This window comes from Dasypus novemcinctus, chromosome 17 (assembly GCF_030445035.2).
Source record: "Dasypus novemcinctus isolate mDasNov1 chromosome 17, mDasNov1.1.hap2, whole genome shotgun sequence".
NCBI classification, from domain to species: Eukaryota; Metazoa; Chordata; class Mammalia; order Cingulata; family Dasypodidae; genus Dasypus; species Dasypus novemcinctus.
In genome coordinates, this window is record NC_080689.1 from 34,692,851 (window position 1) to 34,717,691 (window position 24,841).

Genomic DNA, 24,841 nt, shown 5'->3' on the forward strand with positions numbered 1-24,841 from the left:
ATTTGCACACCATTGTTTCATATGGCATCATTCATAATTGCCAAAAGATGGAAGCAACCCATTTGTCCATCAACAGATGATTTGATAAGCAAAATATGGTATATACATGCAATGGAATATTATTCAGCCATAAAAAGGAATGAAGTTATGATACATGCATCAAAGATGAACCTTGAGTTAAATAAGTCAAACAGAAATGGACAAATATTATATGATCTCACTTATATAAAATAATTAGAATAAGCAAATTCATAGAGTCAGAAACTAGAATCCAGATTACCAGGGGTAAGAGTAGAGGTGGGGAAAGAGGAGTTAATGCTTAAGTGGTATAGCATTTCTCTTTGGGATGATGGAAAGATTTTGATGGTAGTACAACATTATCAATGTGATTAACACCCTGAATTATATATTTGAATGTAGTTAAAAGGGGAAATTTTAGGGTGTGTGTGTGTGTATATATATATATATATATATATATATATATATATATATATAACTAAAATAATGAAGAAAAAAAGCTAGGGCTATACAACACTAACAGTGAACTCTAATGTAAACTATGTACTATATCAATAGTATAATTATACTAATATTGTTTCATCTAATATGGGAATCCTGTATTTTCTGCATGATTTTTCTGTAGACCTACAATGTCTTGTATAAATATATATATATATATATTTATATATGTAAGCAAATTATATATATATATTTATATATGTAAGCAAATTATGTGGCGAGGAACAGTATTACAGAAGGAAAAAGTATCAAAAATTACAGAGAAATTTTCAAATTAACAAAGGGTCAAATAATCTTTTTAGAAAAGGTAAAGAATTCAAGGGCAACTCTGTTTTGTCATTGGGTTAAGGCTTCATAGCATGTAATAATATCAGGAGTTACAGTTTAATAAGATACCTGAATTTCAAAATTTTTGGATCAAATTATGTATGTTCAAAGAAGTTGGGAATAGTAAAAATTTCAGGAAGTTGGGGATCATAAAGAAAATGTCAGTAAAGAAAGTCATCAAGAGCTATGAGTTGTAACTAACACACAGCTCCAGACCCATATACATCAAAACACTTGTAAGGCAATATTACTGAAGTTTGAGAAGGAAATAAACTGCAGACAAATTAATAGTAAAAGTGTGTGTACTTAGATTACATAAGGGGATACAGTCAATAAACTTACCTTTGTTTTACTTTTTTAGGGGATGGATATCATCTTAAATTCAATGTGATCTCATTTTTAGATTAATATGTAATGTCTAATTTCACATATAGTTTATTCTAAATATTTTTGCAGTTATATACATTATCCTTTCTCTACATATCTTATTTGAGAATATAGTGTGTTTTTTAAAATCCCTGACTTAGAAGAAACTCTAAATGCTCTTCTTGAGCATTTATGTCTCCTCCAGTTCTTAAGTGTTCTTAAATCAACCCAAAGAGAGTTTGAGAATATAAGAAATGCTTATTTTTTATCCTGTCTAATGTAGTCTATTCAAAACACTACACTCCCTGAAAGAAGTGACTTCTCTTTCAAATTTATGTCAGCATTGAATAGATCTCACAATTCAAAAAATTTCCTTCTACATGACTTGTCTTTCTGTTGCTACAATTCAAAGCAAATTTCCTCTTACTGGGGAGCAGATGTGGCTCAGGCAGTTGAGCACCTGCTTCCCACAGGGGAGATCCCTGGTGCCTCCTAAAAACAAAAACAAAGAACAAGCAAACAAATGAGAAAAAAGAAACCACTCAGGGGAGGTGATATGGTTCAGTGGTTGAGTGCCAGCTTCCCACATACAAGGTCCCAGGTTTAACCCTGACCCCGGTACTTCAAAAAAAAAATTTCTTTTCACTGCTTGTGGATTTCAGGGTAATGAGGGCAGCTGTGGCATTTGGTGGCTATGTCATTGGTGACAGGCAGAGCAGGATTGTGCTGGGATTGAGCCAGTGCTCCCTTCCTAGTATAATTTCATACCTCAGGTACCCTCATAATATGCCACACTGACAGAATGAGAATTGATTTTTCATTAGCTGCTGGGCTGATTGCATATGTTTTATATACCATGTAGTATTTGAGGAAAACACAAGCCATGAGTACTGTTTAGAGTAAATGGCACTTTAATTAAAAAATACGTTAAGGGAAGCGGATTTGGCTCAATGGCTAGAGTGTCCGCCTACCACATGGGGGGTCCAGGGTTCAAACCCAGGGCCTCCTGACCCGTGTGATGAGCTGGCCCACGCGCAGTGCTGATGCGCCAAGGAGTGTCATGCCACACAGGGGTGTCCCCCGCATAGGGGAGCCCCATGCACAAGGAGTACACCCCGTAAGGAGAGCTGCCCAGAGCAAAGAAAGTGCAGCCTGCCCAGGAATGGTGCCGCACACACAGAGAGCTGACACAGCAAGATGACGCAAGAAAAAGAGACACAGATTCCCGGTGCCACTGACAAGAATACAAGCAGACACAGAAGAACACACAGCAAATGGACATAGAGAGTAGACAACTGGCGGGGGCGTGGCAGGGAAGGGGGGCGAAATAAAAAATATGTATATATATATTAAAACTGGGAGCAAATGTGACTCGAGCAGTTGAGCACCCACCTCCCACATGGGAGGTCCCAGCTTCGGTTCCCAGTGCCTCCTGATAAAACAAAATAACAAACAACAAGCAAAACAAATGAAAAAACCAACCTAGGGAAGCCAATGTGGCTCAGTGGTTGAGTGCCAGCTTTCTACATGTGAGGTCCTGGTTTAATCCCCAGCCCCCAGTACCTCGAAAATATATATATATATATATACACATATTAAAACTAACAGGAGACTTTGAGATCTGAGGTAGTGAATAGTCTGAATATTATTAAGGAAATGCCATTTCAGTGCTTATAAACACTTATAGAAACCCAAGTGAGGCAACTCAAGTGTTGCCTAGAATAGGCCATTGCCAGACGCATGGAAGGGAGACTTTAATGTAAATTTGGTTTATTAGCAAATACATTCTTTGTAAAATAAATAGGTGGTTACAAAGTACCTAAAACTTTTATCCTCTTAAATAAACTTTAAATACTCTCTAACCATCTTGTTTGCATGATTAATTTACTTAGAAAACCCTTTACCCGTGTAAGGCCTCGTCTGACAGCAGGCAGTGGCAGCCGGAGTCTTGGAACCCGGCTGCCTCGTCACAGGCACTTGGTGGCTGCTTCCGGGAACAGAGGCAGGCATCTCAGCCTTAGGTGGATTTCTTCTGTCCCTTGGAATGTCACCGACCCTGTAGTCAAAGAACAGTTTTCTTCCTAGCATTCTGCTCTGCTTTGAACAGAGGCTCTGAACATTTTTTAGGGTAAAGAGCGCCAGAAGAGCAATGGATTACCATCATTTTACGTTTCAAAGGCATATCTGACTCTGAAGTCCAAAGTCCCATCCGCATGTTTACTTGGGAGAACACTAACTTCAGAATTTACCAAGCTTTTTTCCCATTTTCCTCTTTCTTTCTTCCTGTGCCTCCTTTGACGGTTGGTCTCTATCCATATCTCTTGCCTCACTTCATGCTTGGTCTGTTTCTTTTGTTATTAAAGAGTGTTCCCTCTTCTCTTTTTGAAGTCTGATGAATTAAATCCTTTTATATTTCCCTTTTCTCTAAAAACAGATCATCCCAACTATATTGACTTTTACATTTATAGGTGACCGCAACCTGATTTTTTTCCCCAGTGAGTGAGGGACCTTTAATTAGAAAGGGGGAAAAAGTTTTCCTGCCTCTGATTCAGAGAGTATATGAAATGGTGTTTTCACAGCCCAGCTCCAGAGGCTTCTCTGGAACTCAGGGAAATAGCCAGCAGGTCCTTCTGTGCTTAGTGCCTGACCCTATAAACAAGCTCAGTTCATTAACCTTCCCACTGGCGTCTCAGTGCCTGCAAAACGGAGGCGAATGGCCATTAGCTTCAAGTTGGGGTTTCCTGGCTTTGTGAAGCTTGACAACTCAAATGTTCTTCAATTGTGTTTGGAGTATGTGTGCTTCCCAGTTTTATAGCAGTCTGTTTAAAGGAATGCAGAAAGAGACATTAAATATTTATTTTAGTTGACAAGATAAATGAAAACTGCGACTGGGAAGATAGCTGGCAATTCAGAAAACTGGACTTGTTTGTCCACTTCCAAAACATGCCTATTGTGTGCCTTTCAATGGATGGTACATTAATTAGATAAAAAATATTATATTATCAGGCCAAATAGAATAGATATTTACTTTGAACATTTTAATTTAAGGACACTAATCTTGATAGAAAAATTCATTCCTTCAGGGAGTAGAGTCAACTCCTTCCCAGAATCCCATTACCTCATTTTGAGTGTCTCTAGAAAATTCTAGACCTGCCCAGACCCAGAAGCAGTTTATCTGACATCAGTGAGCTTGTAATCATTTATGGTCAGTAGGGCCCACCGGTATAATTCTGATCCCAAGACCAAGCTCGAAAGACCTTTCACTCGGCAGAAAAGAAATTCAGTTGTAGGAAAGGAAGGGCCAGCACTGTCCTTCTTTCCCTTTTTCTCCCCCAAGCTCCACCTCAGCTAAGGCGCTGTTGGGTGCCCGCTCTGGACCAGGCTGCTGGGGGACAAGTCTGTTGCCAATGAGTTCAGAGACCTCTTAGCTCTGGACCGAGTGAAGGGACCCACCTTCTCAGCCCCAGACCTACTGGCTGGTGCAAGTGAGCTCTGTGCTGGGGCTCTGCTCCAATCTACCTGGAGAAATCTCTTCTGAGCCGATTCAGCTGAGGCCTAAGCTTCTCAACCCTGGCGCACTGCCCCTTGGAAACAAAGGCTTTAACCCCCAAGTCTACCCAGGCAGAGAACATGCCTTTTCTCCTCCACCAAAACCACACGCCTTACAGGGCGAAGAGGGGATGGATTGAATATCATGGGGGATTGCCCCGGAAGGCTGTGTGTGCACAGGAGTGAGCACGCCAGAATGCTCTGACATGGCTCACTCTTGTTTTAGGAAGAAAAGTAGCTCATTATGCCCAGGTTCCTCTGCAATGCTGGAATACTCAGGGCTCCAGTTGTGCCTTCCAAAGAGAAAACATTTCCCTGGTCAGCTTTCATATTTTCTGAGCACCTGCAGTGGGGAGGCAAAACAAGAAAGAAGTCCTTGAGTTCAGGAGTTGACAGTATAGAAGGCAAAGAAATCAGTGCATAATTCTGTGATATTGTGCTTGTCATTAGTACTTTCTGAGAAAGAGCTATTGGCGAGGGTTGGAGGAATTGGACAAGGCTCTGTGGAGAAGGTGAGGGCTTGAGCAGGCCCTGCATAATTAGGGCTTGGAGCAAAGAAGAGAAGAGAAGGATGACAATTCTGCAGCATGAATGAGTTTGCCAGGTATGGAAAACTGCAAGGAGAGGGGTCTGCCAGTGTGGAAGATATGCTATGTGCTGTGCTGCAGATTGGTTGAAAATGTATAGAAAGTGGAGACTAGATTCCGGGGTGACTTAGAAGTTAGGCAGAGTTCACTCTTGATGTGGTTGGCAATCAGGAAAGCAGTAGATTCTTAATTAGAGGGGTGATGGGGAGGAAGTGATATTTTAGAACACGTTAATCTGATAGACTTTTGCTAGTTAACCAGTTTGGAGGGGGAAAGAAAGTAGAGACAGGAAACCAGGGAGTCACTGCTTTTGCTTTCTGTTTTTGCTTTCCTGACATGGATTAATGAGAAGGCCATACCCCAAAGTCATGCATTCTGAGACGACTGAGAGAATGAAATTATAGCATCACTTCTAACTTGTGATGGGCAAGGTGAACAAGACAATGAACCCATTGGGAAAAAATTGTGAGGAAGAGTTTGAGAAATAATCCTTAGGTATGATGGCTGGTTTGACAGTTCACAGGCAGGACTTTGTTTATTTTCATGATTCCGGTACAGAGCTAATGGTCCTAAGAGTGCTAGGTGATCCTTCATGGGTCTCCACATCGGGGACAGCCAGGGCTGTTCATTTCAGAGCTGCCTATTTATCAGAGAATACGGTGAGCAGACAGGTTCTGTGTCTGTGCTTGTATATTTCTTCCTCTCATCTCCCCTTTCCATGAAATGGGGATGGACAAGTAGGAGGTCCCTAGGAGGTAAAGCTATGTCCAAGAGGTATGTGAGGTCACACAGCAGGATTCGAGGAGACACATCCAGATCTGTGAATTCTGAAGCACATATGAGTTCTTCCTGCCCAGAGCCCCGCTGTTCTCCAGGTAGCAGACACAAAGGACCAACTCCATGTTTTGCCCCCACCCAGGGTGACACAACTTTCACTTTTCTTTTATATCACCCTCTACTAGAATAAGCTTGATCTAATAATCAGGAGACCCAGTTTTCATTCTTGCTCTGACACTGACCACCTACCTCTGTGGACATTAAGCATATTGTCTGCCCTCCTTGGATCTTTACCTTCTCATCTGCAAAAACTAAGGGGAGTGACTTTTAAGGGTCCTTCCAATGATCTTGGAGAATAGGCACACGTGAATTTGGGTGGGTGGGAGGAGGCCCCTGAATAGGTGCTTTTCCTTCCTCCCCAGACATGACTTCAGGAAGGGCAGGAACAATGGGGGTTCGGGCGGAGCCCACAGTTGCAGGTTGATCGGCTGTTGTTTTGTTTGAATGAATGGCCCCACCAGGCAGTCTGGAGTGTGTTCCTCTGAATGCGTGCACTTCATTTACCTTCTGGGTTTAGCCCCTTGCGCCCTTGCCCACACACTGTGCCAAGTTAATATGGTCTCCTTCCCCACACACGGTTCTTTTTAAAATTCAGAATCACAGAACTGATTGGCTACCACCCTGAGGAGCTTCTCGGCCGCTCGGCCTACGAGTTCTACCATGCACTGGATTCAGAGAGCATGACCAAGAGTCACCAGAACCGTAAGTCCCAAGGGTTTCTTACATGGCTTCTTCATGTCTGTGGAATTTGGGCCTGAGAGGGTGAGAAGGTGAGACCAGTGAACAATTGGTCACTCCCTTCTTGGGGCCACCATCTTGTGTGGCAGACAAGCCTCATTCCACCTATATGGCACCTTCCTGCAAATTAGAAAAATGGGCCCTTCCTCCAGGGGGACACATCCATGCCAAAGTGCCCAGCTTGGAGAGTGGAAGATAGGCTGAATCTCAGTGTCCATGCCCCATCTCCACTGGGCACCCTTGTGCTGGGAACAGTTTGCAGAATCAGAGAGAAGCCCTGTAGAGAACCATACAAGACAACAAACACATGATCAACCTGAGTTATCTGTTATAGATGCAGGTACATCCATTTAGGCAAGAGGAGGGGTAGGAGACTTGTGGGAAGGAGAAGGCAGGCCACTTGACTTGCACTTTGAAGGATGACGGAGAATTGGCTAGGCAGAGGGGAAAATTGTATGGCACTAACATAATGTGTAACTTTGATGGGACAAATAGATAATATTGGTGTTTATTGCTCTGTGTAGAGGAGAGCCATGGTTCTCTAAGAGCTTGCTTGCTGGATCAAAAGAACTCAGTTAAAGGAAGTTCTCTTAGCAACCCAGGGATGGCATATGGAAACTGTGCTTTGTACCTTGAAAGAAACCTGAGTTATGCAAAGGTTCTGGAGCAGGGCAGTTCAATAGAACTTTCTGCAGTGATGGAAATTTCTATATCTGTAGAGTCCACCTGTGGCTAATGTGAACTTGAAATGTGGCTAATGCAGCTGAGGAATTGAAATTAATTTTAATTCATTTAAATTCAAATAGCCACATGTGGCTAGTGGCTACTATTTTGGTCAGGGCAGTTCTAGAGCATTCACTGGGCCATGTTCCCAACTCAGGCTTCACATTTGCACATGATCTAGAACAACCTCCTTTAATCCAGACAACCCACCCTGCAAGGGCTCTGGGCCTTCAACTCTGCGCCTGGCCCACTGTAGAGGAGCAGAAATTGGTAGATTCGATCCATGCCCTAAAGAATTTTATTTTTGAGGGGGAAAAGAGGACTATGGGCTCCTTGGGGGCAGGGACCACGTCAGGCTTGTATCTTTAGCCTCAGAATCTTGCATAGTGTCTGGTACAGGTAGGTACTAAATGAACGATAAACCCACATGTAAGAATAAATAAATAATTGGAAAGAGTGCTTCAAAACCTGTGCTCACAATGGTGCAGATGAATGCACTGAGAGGATTAGAGAAGGGTTTAAAATGGGTAAAGTAAGTCTGAGAAGATCCCCCGGGACCCTGCTGACCTCAGGCTCCAGGATTAGCTATGGTTTGGACTGGGAGTGGAGGTAATAGAAGGGCGGATATTCATGCATTGTCCGTATATCCATCCATCCATCCCAAGGTCAGAACAGCTGAAGTTCAGAGCAGCTAAAAGATTAGCAACCCTACAAACTGCACGGGAGCACCATGATCGCCGTCTTGAGGAAGGAGAGCTCTCTTTCCATTCTGTCCCTCTGCTGTGTCCCCATGGCCTTTGGTTTTGATATGACAGTGCAGCAGTGCCCCTTATGATGCCCCCAGAGAAGTTTCTCCCTGTGCTCTCTGGTAAAAACAAACAAACATAAAAAACCTGGATTCAGCCCCATTCAGGGATCTAGGGAGGGGGGCCACCTGTCATGGGCGCATGAATGCGGCCCCGCCTGGCCAGCTTCAAAGTTACGGGATCTGGTGCCAGCCTCCAGTCTGGGGGCCCCGTGCTGTCCTGCTCACTGAGGGCTTCCTTCCCCCAAGGCAGGTTGACTGAGTCACCCAGCCCTGAGACTGGTCCAGCTGACCCACTGCTTCCAGGGGCCCTGGCTTTCCGGGCCTTCCCTCCCTTGACTGAAGTCGTACTAAAAAACCAGCCTTCCTCTGCGGCCAAGAGTGAAGTAGAAGCCTGGGATAAATATTCCTGGGAATTCTTAGAGGACAGCATTGGCTTCTAGGGTGGGGGAGACACCCAAGAAACTTTTGTCTTTGACTTTGTGCAAATAAAGTTGCCCCTCAGAATCCGGTGGGTGCTGGGGAAGAAGTGGAGGCCCAGGCTTAGGGGGGCGCGGAGTAACATGGTGGTGTCCTGAATTTGCACATGCAAATGTGCCCCTCTGCCTGCAGAGTTTTAACGGGCAGGTGACTGGGGAATCTCAGTCCTCAAACCAGGCTTAGATAATTGAAATCAACCTTTCCAAATGGCTTAGTAATTCATACATTGTTCTTCTCAAGGGGTAGGCCTTGGGAGGGGGGCTCAGTTTCTCTTTGTTGCCTGAGGACATTATGTGCTCTTAGGAAAACAAGATTAAAGGCCATAAAAAAAAAAAGCCTATCTACCAAGTAGCAGGCCCCTCACCCTGGCTGGCACTAATGAGCAGATGATTAGAAAGCTGGTGTAATTATATTCCACTGACAATGCAGGCCCTCGCCTGTGATTGCGAGAAATGCAGTTAAAACCTTTGCTCTTTGCACTGTTTAATCAAAAAGAATAAGCCTGAATTCGATCTGCATTAAGCACTGTCTAAATAAGTTAACTCCAGGCACTTGAAATTGTGCAAGAATCATTTTATTACAAGGGAACTCAGTAGGACTGACCAAGGAAGAGTGGGGAGAACAGAAGTTACTTCTCTTGGCAGAGGAGTACCTAAAGCTGTGGGTCAGCAAGTTTAGGGCCTCCTGGCGACTTAGGGCTCAGGCAAGTGTAGTAAGAGGTCACTGTGCGAAGACCCAGGGGCTGGATTCTGTCATCTGTCCTGTGTAATATTAAGTAACACTGATCTTAGTTTCCTCGTGGTAGAAGATGGTATCTATCCTCCCTATGGCATAGGATTTTGTTAAGATTAGACTAGGATGATACATGCACTTAGGAAAACAACTTGGCAGCTTTTTATAAAGTAAACATATACTTAGCGTATGTGCTAGCACTTGTGCTCCTAGGTGCACCCAAGAGAAATGAAAATATATGTCCCTGCAAAGACTCGTATGCAAACGTTCATAGCAGCTTTATTCATAGTCACCAAAAACTGGAAACAACTCAACATCCATTAACTGACGAATGGATAAGAAAATGCTGAGTGGAAAGAAGCCAGACACAAAAGAATACCTACTATATGATCCCATATATATGAAAATTCTTAGGAAAAACCATTTCAATAGCTAGTGACAGAAAGCATCAGTGAGCTTAGAAGTGGGAGTGTGGCTTGACTGTGAAGAGGTATAAGGAAATTGGGGGGTGATGGAAAAGCTCTCCACCTTGATTGTGCTCATAATTACATGGTTCATATATTTGTCAAAACCCATTGAACCGTATGCTTAAAATGGGAACATTTTTACTGAACGTGAATTAAACCTCAATAAAATTGATTTTAAAAACTGAAAACAAGCAAGAAAAGCTTAGACTAGAAGTCTTTAGTTGGAACTATAATCCCATCCACTCTTTTCACTGAAGAGGCCTCTTGGCAAATCACTCCAGAGTTCTAATCTTCATTTTCTTCTGAAATGGGGATAACAGAGTGGTCATGGTGTCCTTGCATACTTAATGGTGAAGTTCGTCCTTATTGAATGCTGCTGTGTACCAGGCACTGTTCCAATTGCTGTACAAAAATGAATTCATCTTATGAGATGGCTACTTGTGTATGTCAGTAATTCCTGCACCTTGCCAGGGCTGGTTAAAATTTTGAGGCAGGTAAAATTAAATGTAAAGGATTCCAAACAGCATTTAAAGTGAACCGAGCTGCAGTCCTGGACCACACAGGAGAGTAAATGGGGAGGTGGCCCAGGAGCCTCCTAGGAGAATGAGGGGGACTGGGATTGCAGAGACCGTGGGAATTATCCCACAGGGCCCCTCACTACATCAACTGCAAACCTGGACAGACTGTGACAAGGCTGGGCAGGACACGTAGGAGTAGCTTTGGGGAGAAGATGGCTTTTCCTAAACAGCGTTTGTCAGTGACATTCAGTCATGATTCGTGTGTCTGATAAGCCAGGCAGGCACATTTGATCCTCATTACAACCTGATGTAGTCTGTTGGGTAGCTAATAGTTCCTAGTATTGTTACTACTATTATTATCACTGCCCTATTTGGCAGATGAGGAAACAAAAACTAAGTATTGTTCTTTTCCCAAAATTCCCCGGCTAGCAAGATTCCCTAATCTTTCCACCATGCCGTTTCTAACTCTCTGTGATTTGGGAGTTTCTGAGCTGGAGTTCTAAGGAATGATTTCCCAAGGAATGAAAATAAATGAGAACTTGTAACATTAGTAGACTTTCATTTAAAGAGATTTATTGATTCATTTTTGATGGGGGAAGATGGGAAGAGGGAGTCCCTTCCCCAGTGTTTTTATACAATGCAAATTTTAAATGAACACTCTGGGAGGGACAATCTGGGAGGGAAGAACAGGTCTTAGCAGGAAGCCTACTTGGGGAGATGGGAGAAGAAGGAATGAAGGAAGGACTTAAGGATGGTTTGTAAAGAGGCTATGTGTGGGTGCTGCGGGGCCCAGCTCTTTCTTAACCCCAGGCTTTTTCTTTTGATATGGGTCACAAACCTTCTATGGCCCCAAAGGTGCAGAGCTGATGGATAAGCTGGAAAAATCAGGGCTATCAATGAAAATGTGCCACACGCGTGCGTGCGCACACACACACACTGGTTTCAGTCACAGGAAGGGTACTTGTGGTGATCTGCTGCAAAGCCCTGAGGACAGGCTTTCTCCCAGCTCCTTGCAAGTATTCCAGCACCCTGGAGTATTTGAGGGAGGAGGCTCTCCCTTACCTGGCTTGCACTCAGGAGGAGGTTCCCCTTATTGACCTTGTGGGGAAAGAAGGGCAGTTGCTGCTCCTCCTAGTTCTGCTTACAGCTGAACTAGTTGGTGATCCAGAGTTGTCAAGGGATTGGTCATGGGTCAACAGCAAAGGTGCAGACTATAGTAGGTTTCTCATTTGTGGTTGAACCTTGGGCAAGTCATTCAACCTCTCTGGACTTCAATTTCCTATATTTAAGATGAAGAGTTGGTGAGATGATCCCAAGCTCCCTTCCAGCTCACTTTCTATGGTCCTCTATGTCCTGGTGCCCAGTCCTACCTGTTTCCCTGCAGAGCGCCCTCCCTGTGGGCTCTCCCTATGTGTGAACTCCACTCGCCCACCTCCCTGACCTCTGGCTCCATTTCTCCTCCCCTAGTGTGCACCAAGGGTCAGGTGGTGAGCGGCCAGTACCGGATGCTCGCAAAGCATGGAGGCTATGTGTGGCTGGAGACGCAGGGGACCGTCATCTACAACCCCCGCAACCTGCAGCCCCAGTGCATCATGTGTGTCAACTACGTCCTCAGGTGAGCAGCAGGGAGGGTTGGCAGGTCTCAGGGCCTGGGAGCATGGGGCACCCCAACCTTCCCAGACTGAGGACAGCAGGCCCAGAGAATGCTACGCCACTCAGAACTCTGGGCACCCCGTCCGGGAGCTCTTTGCAGTGCTATCCAGTATGGCTCAGAGGACCTTCCATGGGTGTCTTGGGATCAGTGGGATACTAGGGATCCCCCCTTTACAGTGTTCTTTCTGCCCTTTCCCTACTGTTTATGTCATGCCTCTTCCCCAGGTGGGAAGGTAGCTAATACTCAGTAGTTATTTCATAAGTGTTTTCTGAACTGGCAAAAAGGGGAAAGAATTGCTCATGCTTTCTAGAAAAAGGTGTAGCATCTTCCCTGTAGCTGTGAAAAGAAAGCTGGAGAAAGTCCTTGCTAGAGTGAAGCAAAAACATGCAAGCCTCTTGTTTACCACCCATCTCAGGACTGATAACCAAGCAGCATCAAAATAGCTATGTGTGGCGGCGGACTTGGCCCAGTGGTTAGGGCGTCCGTCTACCACATGGGAGGTCCGCGGTTCAAGCCCCGGGCCTCCTTGACCCGTGTGGAGCTGGCCCATGCGCAGTGCTGATGCGCGCAAGGAGTGCCCTGCCACGCAGGGGGAATGGCGCCGCCCACACTTTCCGTGCCGCTGACGACAACAGTAGCGGACAAAAGAAACAAGACGCAGCAAAAAGACACAGAAAACAGACAACCAGGGGAGGGGAGGGGAATTAAATAAATAAATAAATAAATAGCTATGTGTTCGGAAGCAACTAGCAAACATATTTTTTAATATATTTTTATTTATTTTTTAAAAGATACATGATTGCATAAAATGTAACATTAAAAAAAATAGGGGATTCCCATACGCCCCACTCCCCACACCTCCCACTTTTCCCACATTAACAATGTCTTTCATTAGTGTGGTACATTTATTGCAATTGATGAAAACATTTTGGAGCACTGCCACAGAGCATGGATTATAGTTTATACACTCTCCCACTCCATTCTGTAGGTTATGGCAGGATATGTAATGTCCTGTATCTGTCTTTGCAGTGTCCTTCAGGACAATCCCAAGTCCCAAAAATATCCCCATAGTACACCTCTTTTTCCCTCTCCCTGCCCTCAGCAACTCTAGTGGCCACTGTCTCCACATCAATGATATAATTTCTTCCACTGCTAGAGTCACAATAAGTCTATAGTAGATACCAGTAAGTCCACTCTAGTCCATATTTTATTCCCCAGTCCTGAGGATTCTGGCGTGGTGATGCCCACTCCCCCTCTAATTGAGAGGGGGCTTCGATCCCCTATGGCTGATGGATGGGACTCTCTTGCTTGCAGCTGTAGACTCTCAGTTCCTTGGTGTGGTAGTTGTGACTAGCAGACTTCTTTTGCACAGTCCTTTACAAAGTAGGGACCCACTCATCTTTTTGGCTGACTAGCTTAGCTGTCGAGGTGTCTGTGTGTCTGGGGGAGCATTGGGGTTTTGCTGTGAAATGTGGGTAGTCTGAAGTGCCCTTTTGTGCCGTTAGTGAGATTGAGAAGAACGACGTGGTATTCTCCATGGACCAGACAGAATCCCTGTTCAAGCCCCACATGATGGTCATGAACAGCATCTTTGACAACAGTGGCAAGGTGGGCGCGTCTGAGAAGAGTAACTTCCTGTTCACCAAGCTGAAGGAGGAGCCTGAGGAGCTGGCTCAGCTGGCACCCACTGCGGGAGATGCCATCATTTCTCTGGATTTCGGTGGGTGCCTCTTGGAGTGGGAGGAGGTTCTTATCGTGACAGCCCTTTCTGGCCCCAGCTTTTCCTTAACCAGAGCTATCCCTGACCCTTCTTCAGTCTTGCTCATCCCCTCTTAGTGGCCACACTCTACTGGGAAGGAAAGGAACACATAGGCAGCCTCCACCGAGTCAGCCTTCCCTGCACCTGCCCTCACAGCGTGCTGACCTGGACGGGGCTGTGAGAGCAGGCAGCCCTGCGGAGCCAAGTCTTTACTACAGGCAATGGGCGTCTGAGACCGGGGAGAGGCTGGAGATGGGGCTGGAGGCCACAGGGACATCTTGAAGGACACGTCGGGTTGGTTAAAGCAGAGGAGTAGGTTGAAATAATATTGGGCGTAGTAATTCCAGAAGCCGGGATGGGGAGAAGATCCAGGCCTAGGATGAAGCCCCAAATGCACTGCTTCTTTAAATATTTGCCCTCCCCGCTGGGGATGCGGACTTTTCAGTCCCATTCCAGACCGTTGCCTCCCCAGGCTGCGACTCATGGCTACCCCCATCCGACTTTGCCTTGTCTGCCCCTCCCCACCTCCCCTACAGAGCCGAGTCTCTGCCTCTTAGAGGCTCAGGGAGCAGCCACATGCGTGTCGCCACTTCAGAGACTCATAAAGGACAACGGGAGCTTGGACAGGACATCTTGCAGTGTCCCCATTTTGCAACAATATTGACGCGAATTGTCCAATTCTCGCAAAACCTTTTCCACATTTCTGATTGCTCTTTAACTCTAAAAAGCTTAATCTCAAAATGAAACTCTCCAGGAGAGGGTCCCTTTAAAGAGACTGTAAATTGACTCGTCGCCCCTGTTTCCTTTGGTCACAGCTGAGCTCAGGGGTCCAGGCCTTCGAGGGTCCTTTGTACGACTTGGGGCTTTCTCTGCTCTGGGGGTGAGCCCAGTGCTTGCAGCTGTCCCCTCAACAGGCCCTTCTCTTCCCAGGGAGCCAGAACTTCGAGGAGTCCTCAGCCTACGGCCAGGCCATCCTGCCCGCGAGCCAGCCATGGGCCGAGGAGCTGAGGAGCCGCCGGGGCGCGCAGAGCGAGGCCGGGAGCCTGCCCGCCTTCACGGTGCCCCAGGCGGCCGCCCCCGGCAGCGCCACGCCCAGCAGCAGCAGCAGCAGCAGCTGCTCCACGGTGAGCCCCGACCCAGCCAGGCCACGGGTCCTCGGCCTGGACAGACGTGCTGCCTCCTTCTCAAGCCATCATGGAGCCTCCGAGGGTAGCCATGGCACTCACGGCCTGAGGATTCATCCCCCTGTTTTCATCTAAATTATAAGTTCCTAGAAGACCTGGGCTGAGTCGTGTTAAGCTGTGCACCCCAACCTCTGACCCTGTGCAGAGCTGTAGCCATCCTAGACAGGTGTAGAGCTGTGTGGTTTCCAGAGCCCTTCCAGCCACAACCTTACCCCTTGCTCCTTAAGACAGCCTGTGAAGTGGGATTAGCCTCACTTTATGATGAGAAAACAGGTTCAGAGAGGTTGATAAGTTGACCTAAATCACACAGCTCTTAAGTAGTGGCCCCCCTACTTGTTCAGTGGAAAGGAATTGAATCCGTGGGCTCCTTCCCTCTTAGACTTCCAGGGAGACCACTACCATATCTTTGACCTGGTCCCCCTACTTCCTGGCCCCTAGCCCAGCAGCCCTGGAGACCATTACCCACCTCTGGATAATGATCTGAAGATTGAGATGATCGAGAAGCTCTTTGCTGTGGACACCAAGGCGAAGGACCAGAGCAGCCCCCAGGTCGGTGGCTGCGGGGAAGATCAGGGTGGTGTGCCATACATGGCAGGTGATGACGGTTCACGTCTGTCCCTGCAGCCTCATCCATTTGTTGCAAAGACCAGTGGGGATGCTTGGCCAAGGCCTTGGTCCCATAAATGGGTGAGGGCTCAGGGAAATGGGGCCTGTGGTCACTGTGTCCTCCCACCTCTGCCCCACCCATGTCAAATCCAGCTCTTCCATTCTTAACTCTCCTCCACATACATCCCAGGTAACTGAATAACTTCCTTAGTGCACTTGAAAACCAAAGCGATAACTGGACCTTTCTTTAAGGAAGCCCTATATTTTAAAAACATATCCAGATTTATAAAGCATAAAACTAGGGACAAGTACTCCTTTCACAAACATCTCATCTTAGCATTCTTTGAAATACTAATTTTATTTTATTTTGGGTTTTTTTGTTGTTTTCCTTTTTTTTTTCTCATTTTTTTTAATTAGTCGTTTTATTTTAAATGCATTTTCGTGTGACACCTGATTGATAAATTTACATTTGCACACAACTTTTCAGGAGTATATTCATTGCATAAAGCCAAATGTTACGGTCAAAATTATATAAACAGGGATAAGATGAGTGGATGGGTGCATGTGTCACAAAACTCAAGGGAAAATCATAAATCCTCTATTTGTCTTAGTCTGGATTAATCATCTAAATCCCCACCACTTGCTCTTCAGCTCATATCTTTATCTTACCTGGCACAGGTTCCACCTATTCCACAAAACTTCCCTTAATTTCAGCCATTGGCATCTCCTCTGTCTCCTCAGAACTCTTGTAGGTTTTATTACGCAGTACTTAGGCACAATTGCTTCTGCTCTTTAACCATTTCATGTAGTTCTAATCATTAGTAAGCTGGATCCCCCCAGTGAGGCTGTAATTTTCTGCTTCTGCTTGTGAGTATGCTCTCTAGGGCCCAGCCTGCTCCTGGGAAGCTCCGGGGCATCTCCACGGCCCTCCACCACTGCAACCTGCTGCTTATTCTACAAACAGTCCACAGATGCCATCAGGGCACACCTGTGTGCTGAGGCCTGTGCTGGGATAGGAGGGAGATGGGGACAAATACATCCTTTGCTCCCAGGGACCCAAAGTGTAAACCACAGGCCTGAGTTTTGTAGGAGGTCAGGAAATGGAGCAACTGCTGTGGGCTAAAGTGGGCACTGTGGAAGGGGGGCCACCTGGGGTTTGGGCAGGGAAAAGGCAGAGGAGGGCATTTCAGGTTAAGTGGTTGGGGGAGGGTGACACCAGTGTGGCATGTGGAGGGGATGATCCAGTGGAGCTTGGAGATCTGTGGCCCAGGATGAAGAGGGCATAAAACAGGGAGAGGATAGTCTTGTGCGGTACACAGTAAGTGGACAGGTCTGAATTTTTCCTGGCAGGCTTCAGGGAGCCATGCAGGAGTTTGAGCTGGGCTTGAGATAAACGACTGGGTGGAGGTGAAGGGTAGAGCCTAAAGAGTGTCATGTGGAGATGCCATGCACTCAGACTCTGCCCACCACCATGCCTGTGCTTTGTCTCTCCACAGACTGATTTCAATGAGCTTGACTTGGAGACACTGGCCCCCTATATCCCCATGGATGGAGAAGACTTCCAGCTGAGCCCCATCTGCCCAGAGGAGCGGCTCTTACCAGAGAACCCCCAGTCTACTCCCCAGCACTGCTTCAGCACCATGACAAACATCTTCCAGCCACTCGCCCCTATGGCCTTGCACAGCCCCTTCCTCCTGGACAAGTATCAGCAGCAGCTGGAAAGCAAGAAGACAGAGCCTGAGCACTGGCCCATGTCCTCCATCTTCTTCGATGGCGGAAGCAAGGCATCCCTGCCACCGTGCTGTGGCCAGGCCAGCACCCCTCTCTCCTCCATGGGGGGCAGATCCAACACACAGTGGCCTCCTGATCCGCCATTACATTTTGTGCCAACGAAGTGGCCTGTTGGGGATCAGCACACTGAGCCCTTGGGAGCGTCACCATTGGGGCCCCCTGTCACCTCACCCCATCTCTCCATGTTCAAGAAGAGGTGAGTGGCAGAGAGACTTGGCTGTGCTCAAACCTGGAAAAGCTCCTTGTCCCATCATCTCTTCTCCCAGCCCCTGGCTGTCTGATACTCCATTTAGCCCTTTTCTCTGATAGCTCAGGTTTCAAGGGTGTATATGAGACCAGGGTTGGAAGAGAGCAAGAGTGGACTTAGTACAGGAAAAGGGAAAGAATTGTCTCCAATTGGGCTTCCCCTTAACGTGCCTTTCTCAACCAGGGGTCATCATTTGAAGCACAGAACGTAGAAAATGGAGTGGTTTTTCCCATTTTTCAAAAGTGAAAGGATGCATACATCTTTTCCCTGCCATTTGAATCTTGGGGTCCCCACCACAGCAACTTCCCTGGGCAATGCCCAGGCTCAAAAATAGCCTTCTTCTATCTGCCTTCTCTGAGCTCCTTCAGATATCTCCAGCAAGAGTCATTTCAACCAGCTGAGAGCTTACCAGGCTATCATAGTGGTTGGAATGTGAATTCTAGCACCCAGTGCCCATTGGTGATTCTTCCCTGGGGAAGGAGAACCCTAACAGGGCTCCCCAGATAGAATTACCACCCAAAGAGCAAACAGAGAGGAGAGCTGTTCACATAGGGCAGAGAAGAGACTGGGGCAGAAGAAAGCTTCCTGCAGATGGAAATCACCCTACCTGGGCAGCCACAAACCTGGGCCACACTCGAAGGCTGCCTGGGGACAACTGAGGTCGGGCGGGGATGTGTGGAGGGTGGTGCCGGTGACTTCAGCTGTTCAGCATCTGAACGACATGACATGGAGGAACCTGAGGAAGGGAGGCAGCACGTCACCTCAGGCCTACAGCCCACTCTGCCCTTCGGGTCTCAGAGTCACAGTCACCAGCCTCAGTTTCCAGGGAACCTCAGATTAGATGAAGGCGCTGGGATGGCATGGGTCTCCAGACGCCCTCACCGCCCACTCTCTTGGGCTTGGCAGGTCTGCAAAGGGGTTCGGGCCCCTGGGCCCAGACGTGATGAGCCCGGCCATGGTAGCCCTCTCCAACAAGCTGAAGCTGAAGCGACAGCTGGACTATGAGGAGCAAGCCTTCCAAGACATGAGTGGGGTGAGCCATCTCCCGACTGGCGCCGCCATGGGTTCCCTGCACAGCCCTTGGGCAGGCTGGGCAGGGAGTCAGTGCTGATTGCAGAGACCCAGGCTGGTGGGAGGCTCTGATACTGCCTGGCAGGACCTCTGAGCATCTGCCGGGGGCAGCTGGGAGGGTGGAGGGTGTGGCCCCTTCGGGGAGAGCGAGCAACCAACCTCATTCCAGCAGAGCTGCTCTCTGCCACACCACCCCGACACAGTTTGGGGACCGTTCTCAGGCTCTCTCCCCTCTACATCTGTCCTTCCCATACCCAGGGGGATCCACCAGACCGCGGCACTTCACAGTTGATGTGGAAACGGATGAAGAGTCTCAGGGGTGGGAACTGCCCTTTGATGTTGGACAAGCCGCTGAGTGCGAACGTCCCCGTTGGTGAGCAGCAGAAAGACCCAGGCCTCTGACGGGAGGGGAGACATCTCAGGTGGAAGGCCAAGGGCTCCAGAGCCCTCCAAACTGAGCCTTCGCTTCTCCCTTGAGAGAAAAGGATGGCGCCTTCTGTCCCACCTTCCTCACACCCCAACTTCCCCCTTTCCGCTTTGGTGCAGAGGTTGCTGTCAGGAACCTCTGGGCTCCAAGGCCCCTGGGGCCGGCCCTTCTGGAAGGAAGGGAGCTGCAGGCTGGGCGTTGCTGGCTCTACCCTCACTCTCTGAATTTGGTCTTTCAGATGAGTTCCCTCAAAACCCCATGAGGGGTCTGGGCCAGCCCCTGAGACACCTGCTGCCACCCCAGCTGCCATCTGCCATGAACCCCAGGGAGAATGCCAAGAGTGGGGTCCCCCTGCAGTGTTACGCCTCCCAGTACCAGGACTACAGCCTGCCGTCGGCTCACAGGGTGTCAGGTGGGTTTGCTCGGGACCTGGAGCCCCCACCCCAAGGTCTGGTGGGTGTAGGAGGCCTGAGGGCCAGGGAGAGGCCAGAGGCCCGTTGCCCTCACCTACCCAGAGCTGAGTAAATCAAAAATTGCTGATTTGGCTTGAAGGAAAGGAAAAGTATCCAGCATTTGGAAAAGCATCAGGCTTTCAAAACTGCCTTTGTTATGTCCCTGCTCCACTTAGGTGCCATGCTAGGTACTTCCGTGGGATTCCTCTGTGTGGGCTCCCAGAGGCCGAGCCACCTCTCTGTCTTCCCAGGGCCCTAGGACTAGAATTTAGGCCGTTTCTCCGTGAGGCCCTGCTGACCCGTCAGTGGGAGACCAAGTTCCTCGTGGCAGGGGAAGGGGGGTGGGGATCTAAGACCTGGAAGGAAAAACAAAATACCTGACATGGAAGGAAAAACAAAATACCTGACACAAACTCCAGCTAGAAAAACAGAATGAGAGAATCCAGATGACTGAAGGCTGAAGACCGGTTCGTACCATTCTGGAACCTGAAGCCTGTTGACTCTGGGGAGTGTTTTCAGAAGAAAAGAAAGAGGGAGACAGCCAGAACTGCTAGAGGGCTCAAGGACGTGCTGTGTGAGGGGCTCTCAAAAGGAGAAGAGAAAGAGAGGGCAGAGGGGAGGGAGGGCCGAGCGCCAGGAGATGGATGTCAGGAGGTGGCAGCGAGTTCAGCTCAGAACAGGGAGGAGCCTGCCTCTCGGAGAGACCTTGCTCCTTCCCAGCAGCGTTGCAGCACAGCCGGCAGGCCATCTGCTGATGGTGCTTTAGAAGGGAGGCCCCCTGTTGTCAGGGGGCTCAGGCCTCATCTGACCCTAAGACCCCGGGAGCCTGTGGCTTTTACTTAACTCTGCATGTCGCCTAATGCCCCATCCACATACCTGGGTTTCAGCTCGGTGGGAGCTGAATTGCAAAGACACCCAGACAGGATGCTCCAGGGCCCACTCCCCTTGGTTTTCTGGGAGGGTTGAGCTGCAGCCCCATGATCCTGCCTTCTGCTCTGGGCCACCTGAGTCTGCTACCATCTTGCTAAACAGGGTTGTCGTCACAAAAATGTTTCTATTGGGCATGAACGTAATTAGAGGGTTTAAAGAAAACATGCTAGACGGCTGTCCTGAAAGAGGGTGCTATCCTTGCAAAGTAGTTTGGGGCAAATTACTGTCCAGGGATTAAGAGACCAGGCTTTAGAGCCCTTTGGTTGCTCTCGGTTTAACTCCAGCCCTGCTCTTTACTAGCTGGATGACTGAGCAAGTCGGGAAGTTTTAATGAGTTAGTCACATGGAAAGCGTTGAGTTTGGTGACTGGCAGAAATCGGTGCTCAGTAAGTGGGAGCCAACGTATTTATTATTCCTGTGCTAAGCTCCATGAGTTTTCATCACCCACTGAAATGGAGGAAAATCATATTCTTTTCAACTTAGATCATTTCTGTCTGTAAATATAAGGAGGGGTGCGGGAAGTAGAGAGTGGCGCTGAGTAATTATCCATTGATCTGTGGGGGCTTCAGAGAGGCGCGAGGCCCAGCCTCTACGTGCTGGGAGAGCGCAGTGGAGAGAGGCAGGCTGGGTAGGGGGTTCCTGACGGAGAGGGCCCCGAGTGAGGCTCTGCCCAGTAAGTGAGCGCCTCCCCTCGCCGCGTGGGGAGGGCTTGCGGCCGTCCTCCTCTGGGTGCCATGGCCTTCCGAGCCCTCCCTTCCTGGTAAGGGGCAGGTCTGACTGCTGGGGCTTTCTCCTTCGCCTCCCTCCGTCCTCCTTCTTTAGCTGCAAGAATGGCCCAGGGCGAGAACGAGGAGCCTTCCAGGGCGGCGATCCTGAAACCGGGTTCTCAGGCGGGTGACCCCAGGGGAAGGGTGTGGGTGTGGGTGTGGGTGCCGGGGGCTCCGAATTCCCTCTCCCTGCTCAGCCTCTCCTCCCCGCCGCCCTGCGTGGCGGCTATGGGCTGGGCCACCCCAGGCCTTGCCCAGGATCTTCCAGATGTTTGACCCCCTCCAAGGCCAGGAAGCCCCCCTGAAGGCTCCTTTCCACACCAGCCCCTCCCTGCCCCGAATCCTGGCTCTGCTGCTGCCTCTACCACATGCTCTCTCTCTTTCTTGGGTGTCAGCCCCCATCTAGCACGGTGCGTTTGCTTCTGCCTCCATCCTCGGTCGCTCGGGAAAGACCATGTTAAAGGAACTGAGTGAAGTTAGGGCTCCCCCACCAGTGAGGAAAACCAGAAATGCCTCCCTCTCTCCCCCTTACCCCCCACCCTATCAAGCCTCATACCAATAGATGCTTTTCCGAGTGTTTGGTTTAGGGCTTCTAAAGTATAGCCCCAACCCTTCTTTCAGGTATGGCAAGCCGGCTGCTCGGGCCCTCCTTTGAGCCCTACCTACTGCCCGAATTGACGAGATATGACTGTGAAGTGAACGTTCCTGTGCCGGGGAGCTCCACACTTCTGCAAGGGGGGGACCTTCTCAGAGCCCTGGACCAGGCCACCTGAGCCAGGCAGCCGGCAGACGCCTGCCACACTGGCCGCCAGCTTCTCTAAGCCTATTTTTGCAACTAGATATTTCTAACACCAACACACTTCTCGCAAGATGTGCTTACCTGGCAAGCCTGCCCGGGTCGCCAAGTAGGAGCCTTCTTCTGAAGATGCTCACTTTGTTATCCATGTTTCGAAAATACACAGTGGTTTTACCTGCTTTGTTTTGCTCTGTTAATGAAAATGTTCTTAAATTTTGTAAGATTTTTATTCCTTCCACCTCCAACTTCTAATTTATATTATCTATAGGTTTCCCCACTGCACACAATATCCATACTAACAAGTTTGGTAGATGCTTGTTCCATCGGGAAAGCTTTGGCTTCACATAACTAAAAAGATTTGTTGTTGTTGTTGTTGTGTTGTTGTTGCCAAAGAGAAACAAAAAGGATTTTGCTTCCCAAGCTTGATTTGTCACCTTTCCTTCCCAAAGCCCTTCTCCTTTCTTTTTTTTTTTTAAAAACTAATCACCATATTGTAAATTTTGGTCTTTTGTGCTTTTTTTAAGCCAACTCTTTTCCCTAAGTTTAATACTGACTTTTGGAAGAAAAAAAAAAAAAAAGAAATGTGAAGGGTGAACTCTAATGTATGTGGTTATCTGTGAAAATTGCACATTGTGGCTTTTCCTAAACTGTGTTTTTTTTTTTTGCCCCCCATTTAGTGGATTTTTTATTATTATTATTATTATTATTATTCAAAAACATAACTGAGTTTTTTTAAGAAGATTTATATCTGGGTTAATGTTTATCATATATATGGGTACTTTGTAATATCTAAAAACTTAGAAATGGAATCTTGCTCACAAAATCACTTTAAGACCTTTTTTAAGCTGTTAATTTTATTTTTCCTGGTGTTGCTAAGACTGCAGAATTGTACAGTACTCCCCTAGGCCTATACTAACACTGCTCAAGAGCTCTCTTCTGTTGGCTTTTTGCTTCTGTGATATGCCATAGGCGTGAAAAACAATCCAAGAAGTGGAATCATTAAGTGGGAGCATTACGAGCTGTCTTCTCCTTGTGTTCTATATGTATTATGTATGTCTGTATGTATGTCTGTATGATTGCTGCCAAAAGGGTCTGACAGCACACCATGGGGTCGGGGGTGTGGGTGGGGACATGCTGAGGGAGGAGAGGTGCTTTAATTTCTCTTAAGGTTCTGTTGCTACCCCTTCAAGTGCACTGAGCTATATAACTCTAATGGCTTTCAGGTGGCACATTTGGGTATTTCCAGAACTACCATAAAATGGTTTAGGTGGGAATTCATGAGAGTGAGCATTCAGAAATGTTGTGACACCCCCACAGCCTTTGAGCTCACCCCCTTGGAGCAAATGGAGCTGAACTGAGAAGGTGCAGAAAGGGCCGCTCCGTCAGGTGCCTCTTCCTCAGCCTGCGGCCAGCTTGTCCTGCAAGGCCGTGGAGCAGCGCCCCCTGCTGGCGAGTGGCAGGAGGCCTTGCAGAGACAGGACCCCTGTCACAGGCCCTCCCTTGAGGTCTCTGTCACTTGCAGTGACACGTCTAGGTAGGAAGCACTGAAACTAGGGTGTTCCCAGAGCACTTTCTAACTCACTGGGTAAGAGGCATGATACCTTTTGGTTTTTGAATATCAGCCACATGGAACTTTTCTGTCATGGGTACAGTGAGGACATTCGTAAACACACACGCACACAGGAGGCCAAGTGTTTGGTAAGCCCAAATGGACTTACTGCCACAAACAAAGCAAAAAAAAAGAACTTTCAAAAATATGAGTTATATGAGAAAAAGCACCAAATTACCTAGCCATGGTGTTGCCTCCATCAAACACTGGCAAACAGCTTTGCCGGACACACGGAGGCAAACTTGAAGGGTTACTGGCACAAGAACGCTGGTGTTTGATTTCCTATGTGTGTTGCTTCAGCATTAAGGGCATTTTACCCTTGCAGTTTTACTAAAACACTCTGAGAAATATTCCAAGCTTCTTATTAACCTTACCTATCAACGCAATGCCTTCATGAACATTATGTTGTTGTTGAATTCCTACTGACAATATTATAACTATATGGGAGCTTAACTTTATAAGGAAATGTATTTTGACACTGATATCTTATTAAAGTATTCTGATTCTACTACTGCTGGTGGCTCTCAGTTTCTGTGGGTTTATCATGGGCTAACCCTTTGTAAAATGAAGTAATAAATAATTCACAGAAAATGAACGCTGACCCTGATCTTTAAAAGACAACTGAAAGGGAGCAGATGTGGCTCAAATGGTTAAGCGCCTGCTTCCCACATGGGAGGTCCTGGATTTGATCCCTGGTGCCTCCTAACTACACACACACACAAACAACAAGCAAACAAACCAAAAAACCAACTCAGGGGAGCCGATGTGGCTCAGGATTGAGCACCGGCTTCCCACATACGAGGTCCTGGGCTCAATTCTTGGCCCTGGTACCTCAAAAAAAAAAAACAGAAAAAAAAAAAAAAACAGAAGCCAGCCACTGGGCAGACATGAACTACTATT

The 24,841-nt window shown here is 47.6% G+C and overlaps 1 protein-coding gene across 1 annotated transcript in view; it reads left to right on the forward strand.

Annotated features, from left to right (window-relative positions):
- EPAS1 (endothelial PAS domain protein 1) overlaps positions 1-24,449 on the forward strand; it is a 91,273-nt gene extending 66,824 nt beyond the window's left edge. Inside the window, exons 7-16 of the mRNA XM_004447332.2 lie at positions 6,781-6,887; positions 12,116-12,263; positions 13,808-14,022; positions 14,992-15,185; positions 15,684-15,794; positions 17,348-17,838; positions 18,796-18,922; positions 19,219-19,333; positions 19,626-19,799; positions 22,158-24,449. Of these exons, the coding sequence (XP_004447389.2) occupies positions 6,781-6,887; positions 12,116-12,263; positions 13,808-14,022; positions 14,992-15,185; positions 15,684-15,794; positions 17,348-17,838; positions 18,796-18,922; positions 19,219-19,333; positions 19,626-19,799; positions 22,158-22,309 (1,834 nt within the window). The 3' untranslated portion in view covers positions 22,310-24,449. The remainder of the gene's footprint in view (positions 1-6,780; positions 6,888-12,115; positions 12,264-13,807; positions 14,023-14,991; positions 15,186-15,683; positions 15,795-17,347; positions 17,839-18,795; positions 18,923-19,218; positions 19,334-19,625; positions 19,800-22,157) is intronic.
- Positions 24,450-24,841: the final 392 nt, after the last annotated feature.